Genomic DNA, 16,767 nt, shown 5'->3' with positions numbered 1-16,767 from the left:
AGAACCCACGAAGCTGTGGCGACGGCGTGGAAGCCCTGGAGCGAGGCGAAGCCAGCGGCGTGGAAGCCCTGGAGCGAGGCGAAGCCAGCGGCGTGGAAGCCCTGGAGCGAGGCGAAGCCAGCGGCGTGGAAGCCCTGGAGCGAGGCGAAGCCAGCGGCGTGGAAGCCCTGGGAACCGGCTGGACCAGCGGCGTGGAAGCCCTGGGAACCGGCTGGACCAGCGGCGTGGAAGCGCTGGGAACCGGCTGGACCAGCGGCGTGGAAGCGCTGGGAACCGGCTGGACCAGCGGCGTGGAAGCGCTGGGAACCGGCTGGACCAGCGGCGTGGAAGCGCTGGGAACCGGCTGGACCAGCGGCGTGGAAGCGCTGGGAACAGGCGGAAGCTCTGGAGACTGAGGCTCCTCCAGGAGCTGCAGGAGGAACCCCAGCAGGAAGGCAGACAGGCCGAGCAGTTCCTGCGACTTCCCTGAGCTCACCTCGAGCTCAGGTGCAGCCTGATAACGAGGAGCTGGAGCCGGTGCAGTCAGGCGGGGCTCTGGTGCTCGGGGCTGACGAGGAGCGGGCTCAGGTGCTCGGAGCTGACGAGGAGCGGGCTCAGGCGCTCGGAGCTGACGAGGAGCGGGCTCAGGCGCTCGGAGCTGACGAGGAGCGGGCTCAGGCGCTCGGAGCTGACGAGGAGCGGGCTCAGGCGCTCGGAGCTGACGAGGAGCGGGCTCAGGCGCTCGGAGCTGACGAGGAGCGGGCTCAGGTGCTCGGAGCCGACGAGGAGCGGGATCAGGTGCTCGGAGCTGACGGGGAGCGGGCTCAGGAGTCTTCAGACGGCGCGGAGCGGACTCTGGGGTCTTCAGACGGCGCGGAGCGGGCTCTGGGGTCTTCAGACGGCGCGGAGCGGGCTCTGGGGTCTTCAGACGGCGCGGGGCTGTGGCGGCGGTGGCATGGACCCCCTGGCGAGGAGCACGGGAACCTCCCCGGGAACAGTGGGGAGCGTTCACCCGAGGACTCACATGATGACCCTCCCGGAGACTGTGGGAGGCGTCACCCCGCCGGGGGTATGCCGGGGCCTGGACGTGGTGACCCTCCCGGGGAAACTGGGAGGCGGCACCCACGGTAGATGCCCCTGATGAGCACCCACGAGACCGGCGTCCTCCTCGTCCCGAGGACGGCCGGTTCTGAGGAGGTGGACAGTCCCAATATCGCCGGGGGCCGCACCCGGGAGGTGCGATCGCCAGTCGGGTGCCCCAGAAAGGTGAGCGCTGCGCTGCCTCCTTCTCCATGCGACGCTCGTACCTCATAGCCTCCCGGCGAAAGTACTCAAAAAGAGTAATGTGTCCTGGTCCTGCTGCTGGATCCATCTTTTGTTCGGATTATTCTGTCAGGAAGTGTGGGTGAGTAGGATCCAAAAGCGACAGGAAACTCCTCGTTGTGGAAAAGGAATGTATTTTATTGATAATAATCCAAGGGAAAGGGAGCAAACACACACCGAACTGAAGCACAGACATACAATAATCCGACAGGGAACAAGGGACGGAACTGAACTTAAATACACACGAGGGTAATCAAGGGAACTCAAAACACCTGGGGCAAATTAACCAGGGAAAACCAAAAACACAGGAGAGAAGAAGGTGACCAAAACACAGATCATGACACTTCTGTTGTCTTTGTGCTTTATCAATTAAAAGGTAGCAGTTTAGATGCAGTTTCACAGTGATTCCATTCTACTGCACAAATATGAACATCCAAACCTGAAACAATCTGACAGGCTGCGGCTAAATCATCAGACGTGAATGAAAGCCCTCATTCTATCTCCAGTGACTGAATGCATTCCAACAAGCACACATAAGCAGAGAGCACTCAGTGGGAAAAACAAAAGTTTTTATTATCCTCATACCAACATGCAGGTATGTTGGTGCACCCCAAAGTGATCCCAAGCACAGAGAAATAAGGAGAAACTGTGGAAACACAAGCAGAGAAATAAACCACCACAGTACAGCTCCGTTCCTTTTGGTCCAGAAAACCCAGTAAAACTCCCACTGTGTACAGCTTTATAGTAGAGTTACATGAAGGCAAAACCACATGAAGATGCAGGCATCAGTGATACGAGCTGTGTAGTTCTGATCAGAAAATGAACGAAATGATTAAGCCACTGTCATGATCTGTGTTTTGGTCACCTTCTTCTCTCCTGTGTTTTTGGTTTTCCCTGGTTAATTTGCCCCAGGTGTTTTGAGTTCCCTTGATTACCCTCGTGTGTATTTAAGTTCAGTTCCGTCCCTTGTTCCCTGTCGGATTATTGTATGTCTGTGCTTCAGTTCGGTGTGTGTTTGCTCCCTTTCCCTTGGATTATTATCAATAAAATACATTCCTTTTCCACAACGAGGAGTTTCCTGTCGCTTTTGGATCCTACTCACCCACACTTCCTGACAAGAAGGACATGAGATGGAAGGAACCAAGAATAAAACGATGGAACTGATAATGACCATAATGCGTCCGTTCTAAAAAGATTTCATGGATTGAAATGTTATTCACACTGGCGACCTGTCCAGGGTGTTCCCCGCCTCTCGCCCGATGACTGCTGGGATGGGCTCCAGCCCCCCCGCCACCCGGATTCAGCGGGTATAGAAAATGGATGGATGGATGGAAATGTTATTCACATTATCAGAAAGCTTCAGATAGTGTGGTTGACCTCAGTTTGTTGCAAAGACATGTCTGGCTTTCTACCACCACGGAGGTTTGGTAGACAGTTACGTGTGCAATAAGTGAATCATCCGTTTAAACTAAAGTGATGAACCGTGATGCGAGAGCCTCGCTGCTACACACCCTGACATCTTCAGGCTTTTTTACTGCACTGGTTGTAACACATTAGAAAATCCTGTAACTTACAGCTGAAAGCGTCCTACAAAAACCTCTCTGTGACACCTGAAGGCAGGCGTCCCATGTATCCACAGTGCTCATCTATTTCTTCCTCCTCGTTGTGTTCGCAACAGGATGCATCTTCTGCTGCAGTTTGTAAGAGTGGGATTGGAGTAGCGCCGCAGTCCTCTGAATCTTTCAGATCGTCCAGCTGTGGAGCGTCCTGCAGTGACTCCGCCTCCACCTGCCTGCCAAAGGTTAAAGTGAGCAGGTTCACATCCATCTCTCCCTCCATCTCCTGCTCTTTCTCCTCTGCCTCAAGTCTTCCTCCGTTCAAACTTTCTGTGCTCAACGTGTTCAATGAAGCTCTGGACTGAGTTTCTGCTGAAATCTGTGCTTTGAGCTGTAAGTTGAAGGAGTCTGGCGTCTTGTTTGAGGGAAAACTTGATGTTTGTTTTGGCTCGGCAGATAAAGGGGCCAAAATGGATGAAGATGAGGTGAGGAGGTCAGTGCCCAAACGGTTCTTATAACCTTGTCCTGTGCTCTCACTGGTGCTCTCTGTTGTAAACTCTTCATCACCCTCATCTGAGAATGACTGTCTGTAACTCTTCTCACCTGAAGGGGGTGCTGTTGGCCAAGCCTTCAAGAGAGAGGACAAGGATGCAACAGAGAGGGCCTCATTCAAGTGTTGGATGGATGTCTGAGCCACAAAGAATGATGGGAAAAAGAGAAAAGAAGCATGTTTAAATCTTTCAGGTTAATTCTGTCCATTTAAAGAATGATTGTAAGAAAGAAAAATCTGAAACTATTTCCTGGTTATAAATGAGTTTCATTTTCCATTACATACTTCATACAATTGAATACTGAATATCTATGGTGTTAATATATCTTTATATCATATTTTTTTTAAATCTACATCAGGTCACTTTGTCCTGACATAGAGTAAAACATTTTGAAAAGATGTGTGCCTGTTCTGTGCATTATTTGAGGATTATGGTAAAAGCAATCTCCTTCCATCACATTCCATAAAAACTTGTAATGACTAATACTTTTCTCCAACCATTTTCCAAGGTTTTTGTCTTTTTTGTCCCTTCCTTTCAGTTGTTACATTTTTCCAGAGTCAAGTCTATGGGGCGTTGAAGAGTATATTCATGACTGTTACTGCTGTGCCACATTTCCCAATCCTGAATACCAAATCACTTACCCTAAAAATACAGGGATTTTGACACAACCAGTATATATATGTCTGTTAAGTATGCCTTACTTACCAGGACTGGCGGCATTGGCTTCTTTTTCAGACAGAAAAAGCCAGCGCAGTAGAACAGGGCCAAAACAACTAGTCCAACGATCACCAATAAGCACAAAAAAACCGAGATCAGAAGGTCTGCAGAGAGGATATCAAACACAAATAAATCTAGGGAATCTTCCTTTAAAAGAAATTGCAAAGACAAAATAATATTTAAATAAAATGAAGTTGTGAACAAAGTGTAAAGTCCAGAATTTCCCACACAAAATCTCAGTGGCCATCTAAATATATTTGGTAACTCATTTACAAATGAAACTCGTGTCTCAGGTCCTGTGTCAGGTCTTTTTTCCTATTTTATGAGGACATGATACGTGAAACACACACACACACACACACACACACACACACACACACACACACACACACACACACACATATACTCATTTAGTAACAAATTCCACATATTTATCTGTTCATCTTCTTTAGCAATACATTTTTGGGGTGCAGTTGGAACCATTGTTTCAGGAGCCATCTCGCTGCAGACGTTTTTGATGCATGACGATATGAATGCAGTTATACACGTGAAAACTGGGGTAAAATCAAACTAAACCCTTTTGGTTTCACTTAAAGCCCAATAAAAGCTGAATTACTAACATCTGCTCCAACTCAATCTTACTACTGTGCACATTTGCCTACTCAGAACATCTGTTTTTATGCGCTCTTTAAATTAAAATCAAAACTCAACAATAAGTTCATTTAAACCAAAACAATGCTGTTCGAGGTACTAAGGGTGCTTTCACACTCGCGCTGTTTGGTCCGCTTTAAACAGTCCAGAGTTGGTTTCCTCGGATACTGTGACAGCTCATCCAAACTCTGTTGTAAACCAAATAAGCTCCGCCTGCTCCGCCTGAAAATGGGAGTATCAGTCCAGTTACAAAATGGCCCTGGTGCGCTTCGCTTACAATGGCAATGCAAACGGGCGGTCCTGGTGTGACAGCGCCCCTAAATTCTCCTTTAGCTCTCTCTAGCTTCCACCTCTGACTGGGTGCTAAGACACAACAACAGAGTAGACACCAGTGTGACTGTACGAGGACGGATGCATCAGAGGGAAACACGTGCACCATAAAGCCGTACCTTCAGGAAAAAGGCCAGGGGTTAAAGCACAAACAGGTCGGCTGAAGTTGAACTCCTTGGTCTCCATTGTGTCCAAGAAGCGGACTGAGACGCAGTACTCTCTTCCAGATGTCAGATCCTTTAAAGTCTCTCTTCCCAGAGACCTGATGTCTTTGAAGAACTGCATGCATAAACACCCCAGACAGATGTCACATCAGTAAGATGCGACTTTACTCAATCCAGTAAAGTACCAAAACCACCCAACAGTTCACAGGTGACATCTATGAAATCACAGATATGCAGTTTAGCAGGGCATTTATTCGGAATATAGATCTTTATGAGATCACTCTTTGTCTGATGTACCTGTATATAACATAGATGTTTTACAAAAAATGACTTTGGTTGGCATCCTCACCTATACCTGTTAGCAACAGACTCACATGCAGGCCTGATACAGTTTTGGAATGCTTGAAACTTGCTGGTTATGGTATGAAGTGGATAAACCAGTGTCCTCTGTATTTAGTACCTGTTCTCCATCTTTCTTGCTGCTGCTGATCTTAAGTTGGTAATTGGTATTGTTATAGCTTTCCCGGAGACGCTGCAGGGGAGGCCGAAGGTCCACACACAGATCTCTGCCGCAGGACGTAACAGTCAGCAGGGGTGGGTCCATGTGGACTGGGAGACGCAGAGACAAAAAAGACACTGAAGTCACAACCATAACTTTCATGCACCTGACAAGCTGAGGGGAATAAGTGTCAGCAGTGAGCTTCCTTCCGTATCCTTTACCGAGCGAGCTCATCTACGTTAATCTGCTCACAGGGTATACCTTCAGCTTAAATACAGCTGCTGTTAGCTACGCAGTGCTGCAATCTGTACGTGGGGGTGTGCAAGTTTCAATGTGTCTGGCACCATGCTTGATTTAGAGGCCTCACATAGCATACAATGTACCAGGGGTTAGGGTTGTCAGTGCTGCTGCTTGCATAATGTTCTCTTCGTCAACAGAAAATGACTTTCTGAACTTTATTGCAAATGATAGAGATGTATAAAACTCCTCCACCCGACCCCCATTAGAAAAATTAACTGGTGTCCCTTATCTCCACCCACTGCTCAGCTCCAACCTCCCACAAGAAGAACTGTGAAAAACAGGCAGCAGCAAATGATAGAATAATTAGCCGAGACGAGGCCGTGGGCGCTGGGGTAGACTCGTGCTGACCAAACAGCCGGTGAGCCTCCTCCATGTAGGCAGCACATCCTGACATAGTGTCCTTGTCTCAATGTGTACTTTTAATTGGAAGAGAACAATTCAATTCAATTCAATTCAATTCATTTTTATTTATATAGCGCCAAATACAACAAATGTCATCTCAAGGCACTTAGATAGTAAGTCCAATTCAAGCCAATTGGAATTCAATTAATTAATAATAATCATAATTCATAAAATAATCCAATTCGTTCATATAGAGCCAATTCAAAAACAATTTCCTAGCTAAGAAAACCAACAGATTGCACTGAAAACTTTTTGTTTTTCGGTCCAATCTCCCGGCCTGAGCGGCGTGCCTGAGGCGACTGTGGAGAGAAACGACTCCCTTTTAACAGGAAGAAACCTCTGGCAGAACCAGACTCAGGAAGGGTGGCCATCCGCCTCGACCAGCTGGGGTTTGAGAAGACAGAAAAAGGGGGGGGGGAGGGGGGCAGGGGGCCACCGCGACGGCGGCACTGTAACACCATTCAAAGGATATCTGTTGGAACAGGGAAACACGAGTTAATGACCACAATAATATCACATATACATAAAGAGAGTAAAGTGAGGAAAGGTGTGACAGATGAGGCCCCCCAGCAGTCTAGGCCTATAGCAGCTTAACTATGGGATGTTTCAGGATCACCTGAGCCATCCCTAACTATAAGCTTTATCAAAAAGGAAAGTTTTAAGCCTGGTCTTAAAAGTGGAAAGGGTGTCTGCTTCCCGGACATTTACTGGCAGCTTATTCCACAATTGAGGGGCCTGATAACTGAAGGCTCTGCCTCCCATTCTACTTTTAGAAACTCTGGGAACCTCAAGTAAACCTGCAGTTTGGGAACGAAGTGCTCTGTTAGGAAAATATCTTACAATGAGATCTTTAAGATATGATGGAGCTCGGTCATTAAGAGCTTTATATGTGAGGAGAAGAATCTTAAATTCTATTCTGAATTTAACAGGGAGCCAATGAAGAGAAGCTAAAACTGGAGAAATATGATCTCTGCTGTTAGTTCTCGTCAAAACTCTGGCTGCAGCATTTTGGATCAACTGAAGGCTTTTCAGAGAATATGTAGGACAGCCCAATAACAAAGAATTACAGTAGTCCAATCTTGAAGTAACAAATGCATGAATTAGTTTTTCTGCATCACTCTGAGACAAGATGTTCCTGATTTTAACAATATTACGAAGGTGAAAGAAGGCAGTCCTAGAAACCTGTTTTATATGCGAGTCAAATGATAAGTTCTGGTCAAAAATAACTCCAAGGTTCCTCACTGTAGAACTAGAAGCCAAGGAAATACCATCTAGAGTAACTATATAGCTAGACAATTTCTCCCTGAAACGCTCAGGTCCAAAGATAACGACTTCAGTTTTGTCTGAATTTAGAAGCAGACAGTTCTGAGTCATCCAGGTCTTTATGTCTTTAAGACATGCTTGTAGTCTGACCAACCTATTGGTTTCATCTGGTTTTATAGATAAGTACAGCTGAGTATCATCAGCATAGCAATGGAAATTTATGCCATGCTGTCTAATAATGTTACCTAATGGAAGCATGTATAAAGTAAAAAGAATCGGTCCAAGCACAGAACCCTGGGGAACTCCATGACTTACTCTGGTGTGTGAGGAAGATTCTTCGTTTACAAGAACAAACTGAAATCTATCAGATAAATATGATTTAAACCAGCCTAATGCAGTTCCTTTAATCCCAATAACATGTTCAAGTCTGTGTAATAAGATACTGTGATCGACCGTATCAAATGCAGCACTGAGATCCAACAGGACAAGCACAGACACAAGTCCGCTATCAGAGGCTAAGAGGAGATCATTGGTAACTTTCAGCAGTGCTGTTTCTGTGCTATGATGCACTCTGAATCCTGACTGAAACTCTTCAAACAAATTATTTCTGTGTAAATGATCACAAAGCTGAGCTGCAACTATTTTTTCAAGAACTTTAGACATAAAAGGGAGATTGGATATAGGTCTATAATGAGCCAACACTTCTGAATCAAGAGTAGGTTTTTTAAGTAAAGGTTTAATTACAGCAACCTTAAAAGTCTGAGGTACATATCCTGTCAACAAAGACAGATTGATCAAATCCAATATGGAAGTGTCAATTAATGGGAAAACCTCCTTGAACAGTCTGGTTGGGATTGGGTCTAAAACACAAGTTGATGGTTTAGAAGAGACTATTGCTGTTGTTAGTTCAGAGAGATCAACTGGGCAGAAGCCGTCTAAATACAAATCAGGTTCTAAAGATACTTCTAAAGCTGCTGTACTTGATGATACATCACTGATAATAGTGGGAAGGACTCCATCAATCTTCTCTCTGATAGAAACAATTTTATTAATAAAGAAGCTCATGAAATCATCACTGCTGAGAGTTAAAGGAATAACTGGCTCAGCAGAGCTCGGACTCTTAGTCAGACTGGCTACAGTGCTGAAAAGAAACCTGGGATTATTCTTATTCTCTTCTATCAATGATGAATAATAAGCAGTTCTAGCTTTACGAAGGGCTTTCTTATACATTGTTAAACTATCTTTCCAGACTAACTGAGACTCTTCTAAATTAGAGGAACGCCACTGTCTCTCCAGCTTTCTTGCAGTCTGCTTTAAAGCACGCAGCTGTGAATTATACCAAGGAGCCAACCTCTTCTGACTGATTACCTTCCTTTTCAGAGGGGCAACATTGTCCAGTGCTGTACGCATTGAAACTATAGTGCTGTCAACAAGAGAGTCAAATGCTGCTGGAGTAAAGTTTATGTAGTCGTCCTCTGTCATATCTGCACATGGCAGTGAAGAAAAGGATGATGGAATTAATTCTTTAAATCTGGTTACAGCATCCTCTGATAGACACCTTCTACATGTAAATTTCTTCTCAGAAACTGTATAGTCAAGTAATGTAAACTCAAAGGTTATCAGAAAATGGTCAGATAAGACAGGGTTATGAGGGAACACTGTTAACTGTTCACTCTCAATGCCATAAGTCAGCACAAGATCAAGGGTGTGATTAAGGCAGTGAGTCGGTCCGTGAACACTCTGAGAAAATCCAATAGAGTCTAATATAGAATTAAAGTTCATATTCAGGCAGTCATTTTCAACATCTACATGAATATTAAAGTCACCCACTACAATGACTTTATCTGTACTCAGCACTAACTGGGATAAAAACTCTGAGAATTCAGACAGAAACTCAGAATAAGGGCCAGGTGGACGATACACAACAACAAACACAAGAGGTTTCTGGGATTTCCACTTTGTGTGGGAAAAACTGAGAATCAGATATTCAAAAGAGCTCAAACTAATCTTGGGTCTGGGACTGATGAGTAACCCTGATCTGAAGATAGCTGCCACTCCTCCTCCTCTGCCTGTGGTTCGAGGAACGTGAACATTTAAACAGTCAGAGGGAGTTGCTTCATTAATGCTAACATGATCCTCCTGTTTCAGCCAGGTTTCTGTAAGACAAAATATATCAATATGATGATCACAAATCAACTCATTCACTAACAGAGACTTCGAAAGGAGAGATCTGATATTCAGCAAACCACATTTAATAGTTTGATGTTTTTGTTCAGTTAAAGTTTTTGTTTTAATAATTTCTTTTTGCACAAGAGGATTTGCTCCTTTTGTGTTAATTGATTGGGTGGGTAGCAGTAGGTGGGAAGCTGCAGAGAAGTGTGTCAGACTATAACTCTGCATCCTGGTCTGAGCCCTGGGTTGTCATGTTTTAGGGTGGCAAATAAATTCATCCATATTTCTAGAAATGAGAGCTGCTCCTTCCAAAGTGGGATGGATGCCGTCTCTCCTCATCAGACCAGGTTTTCTCCAGAAAGATTGCCAATTATCTATGTAGCCCACGTTGTTTGCTGGACACCATCTAGACAACCAGCGATTGTAAGACGACATGCGGCTAAACATGTCATCACTGGTCAGATTTGGCAGGGGTCCAGAGAAAACTACGGAGTCCGACATTGTTTTGGCAAAATCACACACCGATGCAACATTAATTTTAGTGACCTCCGATTGGCGTAACCGGGTGTCATTAACGCCGACGTGAATAACTATTTTACCATATTTACGTTTATCCTTAGCCAGCAGTTTTAAATAGGATTCTATGTCGCCCGCTCTGGCCCCTGGAATGCATTTGACTATGGCCGCTGGTGCCTCTAATGCCACGTTTCTGACTATAGAGCTGCCAATTACCAGGGTTTTGTCCTCAGCGGGTGTGTCGCTGAGTGGGGAAAATCTGTTAGAAGCGTGGACAGGTCGATGGTGAACAACGGGCTTGACTTTAGAGCTATGCCTCTTCCTGACAGTCACCCAGCCACGATGTAATCCCGGCTGCTCGGGTTCTGCCTGGGGGCGGCTAATGGAGCTAGCTACGCTAGGTGGCTCCACACTGGCAAAAGGGGCCTGGCTCGCTATCGGTTGATTTTCAACAGTGCAGAGCCGAGCTTCCAATTCAGATAACCTCGCCTCCAAAACTACAAAAAGACTACATTTGTTACATGTACCATTATCGCTAAAGGAGGCAGAGGAGTAACTAAACATCTGACACACGGAGCAGGTGAAAGCAGGAGAAGGAGGAAGAGAAAGAGAACCGGTAGCCATGCTACGCTAGAGAACCAGACACACCGCTAAAAAGTGAGAATAAAGATTAAAGATCTGTAGGAGTGTGTTAGAACAGAACGGTAAGCTATAGAGTTTAACTATGCAAAATTGTGTAAGTTATAGATCGAAATAAAGTGATTATCAGTACTCCAAGCGGAGCAAGAAATTCCACAGTGCAATGGCTACAACTAAAAGGAAAAGGAATTATCCAAATCTAAAAGTGTAAAAAGGAATTATCCAAATCTAAAAGTGTAAAAAAGAATTATCTAAAAGTGTAAAATTTGAAACTGGAGAAAAAAAAATCGTAAATTTGAAAAATTTTATAAAAGTAAAAATTTGAAATTAAAATATATATTTTTTAAATTTATGAGACTTGAATAACTTTTGCTGCAAACAAAACAAACCTAATGAAACGTTATGGCCCTGAAATGGCTCCATAGAGGAGTGGTCCAGTCACATTTAATCCGACTTTTACATCACTGAGGAGAGACGGGTTTCACAATCCTGCGCCGGAGGGGGTGGGACGGCCGAGATCAAATGTAAACATGGAGGAAAAAAGCATGAGCTAGTCAGTGGAAAGAAAGTGACAACTTAATTAAAGTCAACAACTGCAGAATTGGATTTTCAGCACGTCTGCACTCAGACGTGTGGAGCGTCCACATTCCCTTCAGCCACAGACTGTTCTCACTGGAGTCTGATGGCGGTCGCATCTAAATTATAACGTGAACAAACCGATGTGGCTTCTTCTGCATCGTGTCAGGTGTGGAAGAATAAAGGCGAAAACTAAAAGATTGAAACTAATTCGCTGATGTGCCTCCGGGCCTGCCAGAGAGGTGGTAAAACTAAAGCGAAATGGTCCTGCCTTGCACCCTTTCACCTTTCAACATGTAAATAAACACATATATGAAGGTGGTAAACAACATGGTGCTGTTGTCACAGCTGATCCCAGCTGAGAAGTGCACGGGCCTTTCTTTGCTGCTTGCAACTTTAAAGATGCCCTTTTTCTTTAACAGTTTGACCCACTTTTCTGAGGTCTTGTTGAGATGTAAATCTAGGATTGCCCACCTAGGATCCATCCATCTGGACCGACCGACCCACAGACAGAGTATATAGGTGTCAGAGTCTGTTATATTCATTCTGCTTCTTCCAACTCCATGACAATTACTTACAGATGGGTGTGAATCCTGTGATTGTGGCTGGTTGTGAGTCCTGTGCTTCGAACACAGCTTTAACCATGGTTGTGTAGCTCTCCATCAGGTCTGAGAATGCCTCCGTCAGGTTGCAGATCAATGGATGCTGGACATGCTCGCAGCCAGCCACTGGAATCTGGGAAACCCTTTAGAGCCAGAGAAGAGTGATAAGAGGCACAGAAAATGTTGCTTTAAAACATATGAAAACATCATAAAGAAAAGGTGCTGTTGGTAATGGTAGCTGGCCTCATAAGTCAGCACATAAAATGCCATTTGTAGTATAATTAGGTTTAGATGTAACATAAGACTGCTTCTCCCACACAAAGATGGTAGGCAGGTTTTATAGCAAGTTCTTTTGTGGACTGAAGGGTGAAGGCTAAATAATAAACAATAAAAGAAAAAGGTTCCACCTCCAAAATGGCTTCGTTGGGTTGGAATAGTGGTTTAAAAAGATTCTCTGCTTTTAAAATGTTTTTTTAAAAAAGGGGCTTTAGGCTGGGCTGCACGGTGCTTTGGTGGTTAGCACCGTTGCCTCATAGCAAAGAGGGTTCCTCGCAGGGGGAATTGGCTGCTCCCATATGCAGATGATTTCTCATTAGTTTCACGCTATCCTCAGATCACTGTCCCAGCAAACAAATCTTTGGTTTAGAATTTCTCATGTGTACCTGCTTACAAATTTAGATGGAGCAAATCTGAAATGATCTAAGAGTCACAGAGTCACTTAGGAGCAGCTGGCACTTCAGGTGGGTCCCCTCAGGTATGACTTATGGGCAACCTTAGGAAGATAATGGGGATTGATTTGCCAGAGTCATTCAAAACATTGAATTTCTACAGAATTGGAGCAAACTGAAAACATCTGTAATCAGTAGGATTATGTTACTGAATGTGTATGTTTAGGTTTATATTCTATGTTTGTTTTTCTTATTTCTTTGTTCCAATGTATTTGCCACAGCGTGGTCAGTTAAACATGTCATGTTGTACCATCTCTTTGAATCAGCCTAACCAGAGGACATAAGGAGGAGGGACAAAATAACCTAGAAGATGCATGATGACGATTGCAGCACATAAACAGTTGGACACAAAAGAGAAAACCCACCTCTCTGTGCCAACGCTGACACGGTAGTCGGTTCCTTTGGGTGTACCTGGTCCAGGGTCCCATTTAAGTATATGATTGAAATGGCTTGAGTTCAGGATAACATTGATGGGCATTGGGAGCTCACTCGCAGCTGCAATATAAACAATTCAAGTATTAAAATAAATAGAAAAAGCATCAAAGTTTTCAAAGTATCATATAAACACTTAAAGAATAACAATAATAATCTCCCCTGCTACCTCCACAGTAAGATGCTGCTACTGTGTGGTGATTACCAGCATTTTAAGATTTAAGTACTCAATTCAAAATGAACCCCAAACGTACCACCATAAAAAAGGTTTCATTCAGAGCATTCTGACCAAAGACAAATTGGTACAGAACCTGAAAAGTTGGTTTAGATTTGGATTGGATCTGGAACAGAATTTAAGCACAAAAAAAAAAAGAAAAAAAAAAAAAGAAATGAACACATTGCTGTTTTAATGAGTGATGAAGTTTAGAATCGCACTGGTTTGAAATTGATATGTTTAAAGGTCTGATCTGGTAAAAATGCAACTGTTATATATAAAGGAAAAGGCACCAGAGTCCTCATTAAATCTAAAAAAACAACAACTTGTTAACCGGCACTTTTACACATTTTCACATTTATGCAGTTCCATCTAAGCCAAAGACATAACTGCGTACTCTGGCATCTAATGAGGTTCCAGAAAAGTGCACGACCCCACGGAAAATCAACACTCCAGATACCCCATCCAACCCTGGACTTTCACAATGGAGCTATCTCAAAAGATTTCTATTCAGTGACCAAAAACTGCATTTGTGTGCAGATGATTCGCACATTAAAAAACTTCTTTTGTAAGAAGTGCATACATTAGGTATAAGATTGGAAAAATCACTCAAACACGCAACTGACTCATTCACGTGCCAGAGAGTGTAAATTCAACAGTTTGAGAACGCTGAGAACTTCGTCCACCATCAGAAGGGCGCAGGAATGTCAAATATTTGCAGTGCGCGTTCGGGACTTCACATCCATATTAGTCTGCCTGCTTAACAATACATTTGTCTTTATTTTTGCTTCACTCAGATATCAAAAAAAGAAAAAAAAACAATTAAAGACAACCTAAAAGAGCTTCTTGTAAGATGCAGAACTGAATACATGATGCTTGAAACTCCACAACAAAACACAACCAGAGTCTAACTTTAGGAAGATGAACAATATTCCCTCTTGTCCTGCAGAAGAACCTTCAGGCAGGTGTTAGTCTGATGGCTCTGAGTTAGAACCTGTAACATCTGTCTTAACTTAGTAAAACCTTTTTGGGAACCTTTCCAAGACTGGATGTTGGAAAGGGATTCAGTCCCTCACTGGGAATAAAACAACATAAAGTTGGGTTTTAATGGATGATAAGAAAAACAAATGATGAACAAAAGTTTGAATTTTATGGTAAATTATGTCAACTGATTAAAAAGGTGCATTTTAAAATCCTCACAGTCTGACAATGCTCCATCATTTATAAAACTATCATTTCCTTGAAGAAGAAAAAAACCTTGACAACCTAAAAGACACAGAAGCAGGTGCGTGTTTGGCTGTAAACTCACCGGGCAGCACCAGGAACAGCCATGAGACCACCCAGAGCAGCACACCCCTGATGGGCAACCCATCCTCGGTGCACCGGGATCCCCTCCTCCACCAGCAGCCGACACACTCCTTCTGCACTTTGTTGCTCGTTTCATTTTCGTTATAAACAGCGTTTGTCATAACGAGTCTGCAGACAGATCGCGACTTTTCCTTTCAGTATTTCGAAAAAAACTTTTCACGAAACATATCTTCGTAAACTGAAAACAGGCATATTAAAATGAAGGTCATTCCGACGAAAGACAGAAAAAACTCCGTCGGAAGTTGTTTCTGAGGAACGACAGTACTCATGTTTTTACTCACCGGAAACGGATCGCTAGACATTAAACGAACAATGTGTCATCATGTAGAAAGCCAAAGCTACTGTAACCCACAGGGTACAGATTGTTCCTTACACGTAGTAGGACGTTTGATACGATAAATTTCCACAGAAAAAAATATCAATCATCTTAATAAATATCACACAACCACTGGCACACTATCTACTTCACGGTGTAACCCATCTATTCGCATCATGTTGATCAACCAGTGGATGTTTACTTTCTGTTTCTATGCGTAAGACCACAGCTTTGAGTAGGTAACCACGTAGTTGCCTGATCAAAATATCGCAAACGTAAATGTTCCCGGGGCCAGTCGAATTATCTGCTTTGCTTAAGAACCTTCCTAACTAAGCAAAATGATCCGAAGTTATCTGAGCAGCAGCCGAGATAAGAGCTTTTAAAAATTCTAAAGATGTTTAAGAAAGGGACTTCAAGGTTTAATTTATGATTTCATTTAATTTTCTGTCCCACAATACCTTGCGGCCGCAACTTTCATAGCGATCAATTCCACCCATTTTAGAGCTGTAGAGTGATTTGTACTCTCTGTGATTTAAGAGGATGAATATGAGAAGTAGAGAGGGATCAGCCTGTGATAACAATATATTTCACTTAAAAATTTCCGTATAATATTTTTAATTCCTTCTTTTATTCTTTCAATTCTTGATAATAAACAGCATTCTATATCATCACTAATACAAAATATTATGACATAACCTTTGCAACCTAAGATTGCATTCGACAAAGTATCCAGATCACATATTTGTAGAATATTTACTGAACACCTGTAGTTTCCGTGCTGCAAACCCACATCTGAGTGGAAATGTAAGAACATGGTGATAACCAAACTCTCACTTGGAGGTTTATTCACATTAGGCTACGTTAATCTATGTTGAGACTGATGCAGATGCGTCATTTTACACAGCACACACCTGATATCTGAGGAATGTGGGGACGTATTAATATTCTCAGTGACAAAAAACAAAACAAAGAAACAATAGGTCTACATGATGTAAACAGCCGTTTCCATATGCATTGAGAGGCCACAAAATAATCAGTTCAGAGTTGTTTGTATGTTCCAAGGAGCACACGTGTGAACATGAATGGATCCAGGACCTTTCCATGCTTTAACACACGTTGCTTTTCCCAGATGTTTCCGTTAAAGTTTTACAGGATGTAAGAGAAACTTTCTGTACCTGCAGTTATGTTACTGAACTGGCATGTAGTGGACTCCATTCAGGCTTTTTTATTGGCCCTTTTTAAGCATGAATACTTTTGGTTAATGACACCTTGATTTTTCCATTAAAAAAAAGAGGCATGCATTGTAGGAAAGTGTTTACAAAGTCCTTCCGTATCTACTCTGCACCCCAACATCCATTCATTCACGCTCACTTCGTCCAACCCAAGGTCACACCCCAACATGTGTCTGCTTACAGAACCCAGTTTCAGATACTTGATGAAGATATTTAAATGTCCTGGAGTCTACTGGC

At 43.4% G+C, this 16,767-nt stretch overlaps 1 protein-coding gene across 2 annotated transcripts; it reads right to left on the bottom strand.

The window, feature by feature from the left end:
* Window positions 1-1,419: 1,419 nt before the first annotated feature.
* Window positions 1,420-15,519, bottom strand: LOC142396337 (interleukin-10 receptor subunit beta-like). 2 transcript variants are annotated; one of them, XM_075478939.1, is made up of 8 exons: window positions 15,264-15,519; window positions 14,924-15,090; window positions 13,334-13,463; window positions 12,217-12,383; window positions 5,732-5,880; window positions 5,227-5,386; window positions 4,115-4,230; window positions 1,420-3,546 (listed from the first exon to the last, which is right to left on the bottom strand). In XM_075478939.1, exons 2-8 carry the CDS (start codon window positions 15,081-15,083, stop codon window positions 2,890-2,892), a joined length of 1,539 nt encoding a protein of 512 aa, XP_075335054.1. In that variant the 5' UTR covers window positions 15,084-15,090; window positions 15,264-15,519; the 3' UTR covers window positions 1,420-2,889. The 2 variants fall into 2 exon arrangements, with proteins under 2 accessions (XP_075335054.1, XP_075335055.1); XM_075478940.1 differs by lacking the exon at window positions 15,264-15,519 and having other exon boundaries at window positions 14,924-15,257.
* Between the last annotated feature and the right edge of the window lie 1,248 nt (window positions 15,520-16,767).

This window comes from Odontesthes bonariensis, chromosome 12 (assembly GCF_027942865.1).
Source record: "Odontesthes bonariensis isolate fOdoBon6 chromosome 12, fOdoBon6.hap1, whole genome shotgun sequence".
Classification (NCBI taxonomy): Eukaryota; Metazoa; Chordata; class Actinopteri; order Atheriniformes; family Atherinopsidae; genus Odontesthes; species Odontesthes bonariensis.
This window is presented reverse-complemented; position numbering and strand designations above follow the sequence as displayed.

Excerpts from the sequence above, each read along its gene's own strand:
- LOC142396337 (XM_075478939.1), bottom strand. The coding sequence starts at position 15,083 with ATGACAAACGCTGTTTATAACGAAAATGAAACGAGCAACAAAGTGCAG. Across the intron at positions 5,881-12,216 it reads CACAGGATTCACACCCATCT|TCCACATGGACCCACCCCTG; the intron begins GTAAGTAATTGT and ends TGCGTCTCCCAG. Across the intron at positions 5,387-5,731 it reads GCAAGAAAGATGGAGAACAG|TTCTTCAAAGACATCAGGTC; the intron begins GTACTAAATACA and ends TTATGCATGCAG.